Source organism: Merops nubicus, unplaced genomic scaffold (genome assembly GCF_000691845.1).
Source record: "Merops nubicus isolate BGI_N331 unplaced genomic scaffold, ASM69184v1 scaffold8501, whole genome shotgun sequence".
NCBI lineage: Eukaryota > Metazoa > Chordata > Aves > Coraciiformes > Meropidae > Merops > Merops nubicus.
In genome coordinates this window covers 6940-16801 of record NW_008586171.1, presented here as the reverse complement: position 1 = coordinate 16801, position 9862 = coordinate 6940, and the positions used below count along the sequence as shown (strand labels likewise).

The following is a 9862-nucleotide window of genomic DNA, read 5'->3' as shown; positions in this document are numbered from 1 at the left end:
TAGTGCTCCTCACTCCCAAGTCTGTCCGTCCTGAAGAAGTGCAGCCAGCTTGGGGCGAGCTGGTTGTGAGCATTGCCCTGCTCACCAAGGTTGTGGTGTGAAATCAGAGTGGGGTTTCTGACCTTTTTTTTTTTTGTCTGTGCTTGCTCTTTCACCTCATTTTTCTGTTTAAAAGGAGTTGGGATGGTGGCCTTGTAATAGATTTGTTGTTCCTGATCTGGTGTGTTAGTGTCCTGGCACTTGGGTCATCTCGCTGCCTTGGAGCTGAAATAGAGGAGCCCCTCAGGTCTTTACTCCACCGTGTGTGAGTGACATCTCCCCTGCTCAGCCCCTTCAGAAAATCCTGCTCTTTGGTGAGGGACTTTTCTAGTGGTTTTATTTCTAATACTGACCTCTCCAAGCCCAGGTGTCCCAGGAATGGTCCAGCTCTGGCAATGTCACAGGAAAGGGTTACGGTTGGGGTTTCTGGAAGCAGGAAAAGCAGCCGAAACTTCATCACTGCTCACTTCAGGGGTGCACAAAATGCACCTTTAGTTTTGGTGAGAACTGGAAACAAGGGATTTGATGTTCTCCCATGTTCTAGGTGGACGCTCTGACTACTGGATTCCCTAATGGGGACTCTCATACCTTTGCAAAAAGTATCATCAGACAGTGATGTTTTAAAAACTCATCTATTGATTTTTATTTTAGGGAATCTCAAGCTTTTGTGACATGCAGAAAATCCTTTCTTGTTTGACCCTGGTAGGATGTGCTACTTGTGCTCATGGGGACAGTGTGAAGTAGAGGCTTCCTCATTTGATACAGGTGTAGAAACAGGGCACTGGAAGCCTCTCCTTGGCATGAGCATTTGTAACCTCCCGCTAAGCAGCAGGATACAGTCCTTCCCTTCTCCCTCGGCTGCTGTGGGTAAGCTCTGGGCAGGCCTTCGTAGCAAAGCCTGCCAAGCCCGGTCTCTCCTGGCCCAGAAGGACCCTGGCAGGACTGAAGTCCAGGCCTTGGGAAGAGCGCAGTGTCCCTGCAGGCAGAGGTTCCTCCTGCAGCCTCGTCCGCAGAGAGCTGGTGACTGCTGGGCAGTTACTGCTGGTAACTCCCTTCTCCTGCCTCCCAGTGCTGCGGGTGCTGCTTTACAGACCTGTTTGCAGGGTGTTTTCTGTTTGCGTTCCAGCGCTTGGTTGTTCAGAGACCTCTGTTTGTTCCTGCAGTGTCTTGCCACCGTGTTCCCACGGAGACGTGCTGACCAGTCTCCAGGGCACTCACTGATGCTTTTATGCAGTGCAGACGGGAGCGGTTACATGCCAGTTGTCAAACCTATCAATCTTCTTCCTGATTTTTCCATGTTCCTCCTGCTGGTGCATCAGCACGGAGTATTGTTAGTGATTTCCAGTGCTCCTGGGAGGACATGAGGTCAGCTAGTGTTCGATACCGCTAGTGTTCAGATACCAGATAGTGTTTGATGAGTGTCAGATTCATGCCCTGCCACCAGGACACAGATGGTGATATCCCTGGTGAGCGTGGCCAGGACCGTGTCCCTGTGAACACTGTCGTGGGGTCCTCTCTTGCAGGCCCTCTCTGACTCTTTCTGGCACATCATCCTTGTCTGTGTTGTCTCAGGTCTCTACATCTCAAATACAGCAGCACAAGCTGCTCGCTCCTCCTCCTCCCTAAACTTCTGGGTGCTGGAGCAGAGCTGGGTAGCTCCCGCTTCTGCCTCTTGCTTTGCCCTCTCTCCCTTCCTAGGGGAAGGAGGTGGCACAAATACCTCTGTGCCTGCTCTGGTGGCTTTGAGAAGCGTTTGCCTGTCCCATGGCAGGGATGTATCCGTGCCTACAGTAGCCTGGGCTCTAGCCTGTCACCCAGCCAAGTAGGAGAGGGCCTCCAGAGGTCAGCCTCGTCCCGCGGCCGCCTGGTTGCCAGCGGGAGGGTCGCTCCTTGCTGCTTTTCCTCTGGCTTTGTTACATTTGACTGGTGTTGCTAGCAGCGACAGAAGCCTCAAGAAGTGTATCTGTTTGGTCACAATTGTCCGTGAAGCTGCTGCTCCCTCCAGACCCTGTGAGATGTGAGCTTTGCACACAACAAAAAGCTTTTCCAGTGGGTCTTTAAGCAACAGGTTATTTCCCAGTTAGCCAGAGTCAGAGGATATTAAGCATTTGAAGAATTTCTGTTTCCCAAGAAGGCTATTAGCCTTTCTCTCAGATTGAAAAATCCACCTTCTTAGTCTAAAGATGGCTAGAAAATACTGCCCAAGTAGAAATGTGTGGAGTTTTTTCTAGGTTCCTGAAATTTTCTGAAATCTTCTCTTTCTGAGCTTCCATGAGGCAGAAGACAGCCCCTGAAGCCTGGGAGCTCTTGCTGAGCAGCCCCGGGGAGTGCAGCAGGGCTGTCCCTCCCACCCTGTGCCACACAGAGCCAGCAGCTCTGCCTGGTGGAGCTGAAGATGGCCTGGTCTGAGCGAGCTCCTTGGGAAGGGACCCTCAGAGCTGGCAGGAGAGAGAAGTTCCCTTCTGGCTGTGGCCCAAGATGTGTCCTTTGTCCCTGAGGCAAGCAGGAGGCGAGCTCCAGAGCGGGGTGGGACTGGGAGAAAGGACTCTGCCCTAGTCTGGCCCTGGCTTGCCCTCATCTCCTCTTTCCTGATGTCTTTTGTCCCGTTTCTGGCAATGCTGAGGAAGAAGAGTTGCTTCTTTTCGTTGTCCCTGTAGTCTGGGGAAGGAAAGCCTTCACAGGCTAAGGAAGGAGGCCTGGCTACAGATAGAAACCCTGCTAAATAATTGTTTTAAAGCATGTTTAGCTGTTGTCTCTGTCACTGTCCTCTCCAGAGAAGCCCAAATGTGAACCTTCTCTCCTCTGTGGAGACATAAGCTGCCCTTGGTAAAAGCTGTCTTACGTGGTGTGGAGGCAAGTTTTGTTGGGCACTACTGTCACCTGCTTAGGCAGGATGATGTCCATGTGCTGTATCCCTGTGGCTTCCAGGATTTCGTTTCCCATATGCTAGATGCTGCCTCAAACAGAGGAGCATATGAGGCTTCTGCTGGGCTGGTGATTTTAATTTAAAACCAAAAGCCCCAACAAGATGGCAACTCATCTAGATCTCATGTAGTTGCTTTCTCCTGAAGAGACCTAGAAATCCTTGGGAGTGGCACTTGATGCAAAGGAGAGACACAGTTATCCTGTAAGGATCTTTTTGAGCTTAATGCTTTCTGGATGCATCCGTGCAGGCTTGAAGCAGAGTAAAGAACAGCCTGGCAGGGCGAGCTGCACTCTCACGCTTGGCAGCAGGAGCTGGGTGATCCAGGCTAAGGTTTCTGGAAATTGTTTAATGCAGAGACAGGCCTCGGGGGTGGGCTGCTCACAGGGCTCATCCCTTCCAGCAAATGCCCGTGACGTCACCCAGGCAGGTCCTTCTGAAGAAGTTAACTTTGAAGATTAATTGCTAAACCTATAAATCATTTTGTACTGGAGCCATCCCATTAGGAGCTTAATGTATCCTATGTATTAGCAGCAGTGATAGATGCTGAGGAAATTAATTAATGGAGCTGGGAGGAGCGTTGCAGTTAGCTGGTGTAGCACTGGGGAAGGGCTTAATTAACAAAAGTGCCTTTTTGAAGGGAGATAAACTTGATGGGAAGTGAGCTCCTTCATTAAAGAAAATAAATCCTCAGACCCTGGGATTCAGCCATGTTGCTTGTGGAGAAAAGTGAATTTGTGTTGGCTTCTAGTTCCAGGCCTGGCCTCCCTGAGCTCTGTGGGGAGCTGGCTTCACCGGAGCAGCCAAATCCCTGTGCCTGAGCAGACAGTGGCTCCACGCTTGTGTGCACTGCAATTAGGGAGAATTTTAACCAAGTTTTCCTGCAGAGGCAGTAGAGACCAGGACCCCTTGGTGACTGGTTGGTGGCTCCTTTTGCTGCCCTACTGCTCCTACTCCTTATCCCTGCCTAGTTTGATCTTGGTCTGACGCTTCTCTGTTTGTTTATTTGGGCCTCTAATATGAGGCTTGAGTCACTTGTGTTCACTGTAGCATATTTGGATAGATGGAAGTCTTGCACTCTGTGTCTGTGCAGTGTGCTGGGCCATAAACTCTTGCTTGGAGTTGTGGCACTCTGGGGCACTGATCAAAGCCTTGGAAATGGTCATGTCCAGAACGACAGGAGCCAAGTGAACGTATATGGATTCCTCCTGGGACCTTTTTCCCCCTCTCAGTGGAGCTTTGGTGCCTCATTATCTTCTCGAGTAACATCTGTGGTGTCTGCCTGTTTTGCCAATGACCAGGCCCAACAAAAATGATACAGCCAGCAGGAAGATGAACCAATACACAGACTGTATTGTACACAAAAAGGACATTCCATGAATGATCACTGGGGGTACAAACAGATCAATCAGCTGGTACAGAATTGATGCCACCCTCAACGATCTCACAAAGGACGTAACTCGGCCCACAACAGGTGGTACAAACAGAGACCTGAGGTTGCCCACAGTTGGCATGGGAAACAGCCAGACCAGCCAGTTAAACACATAAGAGAAAGGTGCCCACATGGCGACTCTCACCCGATCGGGCCCAGGGCATTTGCAAAGGTCTAAACAGACCAGGGCCCAGCTCCAGGGAGAGTCAGGAGGTCTGCCCTGAACCAGGAAGCTCTGGGGAGTGCACTCCACAGACAGACACTCCTGACTCCCTGCCAGTGGTCCCAGCTTTTATCCCCAAGCAGACACCTGACCTTTGTGCACTCAGTGTGGGGCCCCTGGGGCTCATTTCCCTTATGGCTCTCCCTGCAGGGCCGGCTGCACCCTGGGGGGAAGCTATAAGGCAAACTTACCCCCTCTTTATGAAGGGCTGTGGGAATCACCCATATGTCAACCTTAATTTAGGGCTTGGGGTTCAAACCCCAGCATTTCACTGCCCCACTTTTCCAGGTGCGCAATGGGCACATCAAGCGGATCACCGACAATGACATCCAGTCGCTGGTGCTGGAGATCGAAGGAACCAACGTCAGGTATGAGAAGGCATCTTCTTCTGCATGGAACAGAGTGAAAGATGTCCATGCCCAGCAGACATCTCCTCCAGACTCTGCTGCAGTCTTTGTCAGTAAACTGCAGAATACGATCTGGGGTGAGATCACTGATACCCCTCTGTGCCGTGCTGTTCCCTGGACATGCTGGTAGAGCTCTCTGTCATCCTTGGTGGGGCTAAGGGATAAAAAATAAAATAGCCCTGTTATTTTTCCATCACTTGGAGGGCAAAAGTCAGTAGCACCTGTTACTGAGGAAGCAGCAGTCAGTCTTCTGCACCTTTCCTGCGTGAGCTCTGCTCTGCTGCTCTCTGCTGCAGGAAGATCAAATGGAGATTGATGACAGCCGCTGCTTGGGGTGCTTCACTTACATTGACCAGGGAGCGAGATGCCAGGGTCAGAGTCTCCAAGGCTCCAAGGGTGGTTTGGAGCAGGGCGCTCCTTATAAGGCCAGCGGAGCCTCCTCTCCTGCTGCCAGGCTCAGCCGGCACTTCTCCTCCCAAGATGTGTTGATACAGAGCTTGCCAGGCGTGACGTGCACTTCTAGGGCTCGTGACCTCTGTTTTACCAACTGTATAGAGCATGCAGGGCCTCTGCTGTGCCCTGGAGGGCTCTACCTGCTCAGTCATAGCTGGGAGGAGGTTGCGTTAAGAAACGGCACTGACATGGCCTTGAGTGTGGGGTGGTGAAGCTGTCCAGGAAGGTGTTTCATGATCTGGGTGAGAAAAGTGGGATTTGAAATGCATTCTGTGGGTCTTTTATCTTCTCCCTGCAGCCGCCTCTGAACCTCTCCCTGCTGTTACAGGGAGCCCTGGTGATTCCTGAGGTCTGAATGATTACAGCTGTTTTGCCTCTCCGCGAAGGCCGCGTTCGGTCAAGGGAGAGACTTGGCACTCGGGCTGTTCACTTTGTGCCATCTGAGATCCTGAAGTGTTTTTCTGTCCCTCTTAGTACCACGTACATCACGTGCCCTGCTGACCCAAAGAAGACCCTTGGCATCAAACTACCTTTCCTAGTGATGATCATCAAAAACCTGAAGAAGTACTTCACCTTTGAAGTGCAGGTGAGGAGCGTGCAGCAGGGAGGTCCCTGCAGGGACCAGTAAGGAGTCTGCAGGCTTATGTTGGAGCTTGTCCCAGGCAGCGAGCGGTCCCCCAAACAGTTTTGCTTCTTTGGCCATGCCATGTGTGAAGTCTTCTGCTGTGGGAGCATCAGTCAGCTCACAAGCACATCATTGCTGTTCCTGGAAAAGGGTCTGTTTCCTGCAGTAAAAATACTCCTGCTGTGAAAGGGAGGGGTGGGAGTAGGAGAGTCTTCTCTCGGAGGCGGGGGGGGCCCGCAACTGGGCGGATCCTGAATCTAGAGCAGCTGTTGTCTCGGGGAGCTGGGGGCCCCCGACTCCTGGGTCAGCAGCCTTCCCACCTCACCCAAGGTGCTGGATGATAAGAACGTTCGGCGGCGTTTCCGGGCGAGTAACTACCAGAGCACGACGCGGGTGAAGCCCTTCATCTGCACCATGCCCATGCGGCTGGACGACGGCTGGAACCAGATCCAGTTCAACCTCTCGGACTTCACGCGCCGGGCCTACGGGACAAACTACATCGAGACCCTGAGAGTTCAGGTGAGAAGCAGACGTGTCCTGCTCCCAGAAACCAGTGCCTGGTCATCATCCCACTGGCTGGGACACCCCTGCTGTAGGTTTAGAACCCGGGTTTAGCCCTAACTGGTTCCTTTGCCACTCTTGCTCTTTGTGGAGCAATGGCCCAGCCAAGGCAGCGGGCTGCTGCCTCATTTCACTGGGCTAGACTGGGATGAAGGAGCCCATTTCCATCTTGTTTTTCTTGCTGACTGTTGGTTTGGGTAGGAGTTGCAGTCCGCCTTGAGGTTGAGCTCCCTGTGGCGTGCCACATGTCCTGCTGGGTGGAGGTCTGCTGGGAATTAGCTGTGTGCTGCCTACCGACATGCCAGACTGTGGGTGGCCCAGTGGGAGCGTGGCTGGTAGAGACCCAGCGTCGTATGGTCTGTACATAGATCATTTAGATTTGGAAAGACCTTTAAGATCTTCAGCCATTAACCTAAGTCCACTTCTAAACCATATCCCTAAACACAGTATATCTATGTGGCTTCTAAACCCATCCAGGGATGGGCTCCCTGGGCAGCCTGGTCAAATGATTGGCAACTCTTTCAGGGAAGAAACTTTTCCTTGTGTCCAACCTAAACCTTCCCTGGCACAACTTGAGGTTGTTTCCTCTGGCCCTGTCACTTATTCCTTGGGAAAAGAGACTGACCTCCACCTTGCTCCAACCTTTCAGGTAGTTGTCAAGGGTCATAATCTCTGAACCTCCTTTTCTCCAGGCTCAACCACACCGTGTCCCTCAACTGCTCATCTCAAGACTTGTGCTCTAGACCCTTCCCCAGCTTTGTTGCCCTTCTCTGGACACGATCCATCCCATCAAAGCCTTCCTTGTATTGAGGTGCCCAAAACTGAACCCAGGATTTAAGGGGTGGCCTCCCCAGTGCCCAGTCCAGGGGGATGATCCCCACCCTAGTCCTGCTGGCCACACTAGTGTTGATACAAGCCAGGATGCTGGTGGCTACCTGGGCACACTGCTACCTCTTATTTAGCTGGTTGTTGATCAGCACCCCCAGGCCCCTTTCTGCTGGACTTTTTCCAGCTACTCTTCCCCAGGCCTGCAGTGCTGCACTGCGTTGTGGCCCAAGGGCAGGACCCAGCACATGGCCTTGTTGGAGCTCATATCATTGGCCTCAACCCATCGATCCAGCCTGTCCAAGTCCCTCTGTAGAGCCTCCTACCCTCTGTCTTGCAGATCCCTGGTCAGGCTTGTTTCCTGGTGCAGGTGGAGTGACCCCACCTTCACTTGTGTGACCCTCCCTTCACCATGGACCAGAGCTGACGCAGCAGTTGTGCCTGCTGAGGATGTGAAACCATATGTTAGAGACTCATTTGGCTGTGTCCAGCAGCATGTCTTACTTTGAGAAATGCCTGTGTGTGAAGCACACCTGCTCTTTTGTATGATGGTTCTGCCACAGTCCCCCGCGGGGTTGCCCTGAGATGAACAGGCAGTCAGCTGGGAAACATCTGCCCCCTCATGTACCTTTGAGGGGACTGGAGCAATTCCTTCCCTGCCAGCTGATAGTGGAGGCAGCACAGGCTGGACAGTCTCATTCCTGAGCTTGGGGAGGCCCTGAACAGGGAGTCTTAAAAATGCAGCAAGCCGCGGCTGCGAGTGTTCTGGCAAATGCTGATACCAGTGGAGAAACAGAGGTGGGTTCATGGCAAGGAGCCCTGTAAGCAACTAAGGCTAACCAATTTGCAGAGATGCCAGAGCCTGGCCAAGTCTCTTGCTCTCTCCAGTGGTGCAGGCTGGTTCATCTAACACAAAGCTGAGGGCATGGAGCACCGCTTCTTCTCTGATGCCCTTGTCAGCTTCAGGGAGAGGCAGTGAAGCTGCTCCCCAGCTGCTGAGCCAAGGAATCCAGGCTGCTGCATGGCAGTGGAGCCGGAGGTGGCAAACCATATGGAGAGTGACTCTGTTTTGCCTCGCAGATCCATGCCAACTGCCGCATCCGGCGGGTGTACTTCTCAGACCGGCTCTACTCCGAGGATGAGCTCCCGGCCGAGTTCAAGCTGTATCTGCCTGTCCAGAACAAGGCCAAGGTGAGCTACCCGTGGGCAAGGAGGGGCAGGAGCAGCAGCGAAGCCAGGCTAGCATTCCTCATCCTCCTTCTGCCGTCACAATACAGAGTTTCTTCTAGCAGCAGAGCTCTCACCAGCTCTGGCTGTCAGCCTCGCCAGGGTGAGCAGTCTGTCGGGGCTGCCTGGCTGAGTGGCTTTCCTGCCCAAACCCATGGAAGTCGTCACTCCCCTCTAGGAGCAGGGTGAGCTGTGCAGCTGCTGCTTGTGTCCTTCCCATTTGTGCTGAAGGACTGTGGGCAGGGTGGCAGCCTCCCAGGATCTCTCTGGAGCTTTCACCCATGGCAGCACAGCAGCTTTGCTTTTCGGAGCTAGCTGCAGCTCCACACTTGTATTGCAGGAGAGATGCTGTTTGTATCCCTCTAGCCTGAATTTAGTCCCCTCTGATCTCTTTCCTGCCCAGTGCACATAGTGGTGCTATGAGGAGGGAAGGGGATGGGCAAGGCTGTGGCTGCCCAGGAGGAGGAGGAGGTGCCAAGATCGGCTCCTATGGTGATGGAAAGGAGTCCTGGCATATTGGCAGCAGTCTAAAAGCCTGTGAGGAAGAACTTTCTTTGCCAGGGCCAACTTGTCCCACTGCATATGCTGCTTTTAGGAGAGAAGATTCCCCAGCAAAATATCAAGGAGCTGAGGGAGGATGTTGGGTCTTAGTGGGAGGTAGAAAGCAGTGTTAACAGTAGGTGACACTTCTGGGGAGCCTGTCACTGCGTTCTGGGCTGTAGCAGCCCCCTGGGGTTGTCAGGGCAATGCCTGGAGCCCTCCCAGTATGATTGTCTTGGTGCTGCCAAGTCGAATAATGTCTCCTTTCTTCTCCTTGCTCTGTCCAGCAATAACACCATGTTGGGAGGAGATGCGAGAAACGTTTGCGGTCAGTAGGAAAACAAAAGCAGGTGGAAGAGACGGCCCTGCTGAGACCAAACTTTAGATCAGCTCACCTTGCCTAGGGTAACTTTGATTCATCTGATATCCCTCTTCTGGACAGGACACAATGAACCATGTAACAGAGCTGGGACTATGTTGCTGGGGTGCAAGTTCTACAGAGTCAGAGTTTTCCTAGCTGTTCCTAAAGTGCTGAGCCTAAACATTGCAGGTGGCCTAGTACCTGATCTTGTGTTGCACAGAGGGGTTGCTCAGAGTGGCCACTGTG

At 52.7% G+C, this 9862-nt stretch overlaps 1 protein-coding gene across 1 annotated transcript; it reads left to right on the top strand.

Moving 5' to 3' along the window:
* Positions 1-4905: 4905 nt before the first annotated feature.
* On the top strand, positions 4906-9834 carry CFAP20 (cilia and flagella associated protein 20; the record flags this gene model as incomplete). The annotated part of the gene is made up of 5 exons (XM_008948559.1): positions 4906-4985; positions 5952-6063; positions 6433-6621; positions 8569-8679; positions 9543-9834. Coding segments are annotated over 5 exons (498 nt in total), but the record flags the coding sequence as incomplete, so codon positions are not given.
* Between the last annotated feature and the right edge of the window lie 28 nt (positions 9835-9862).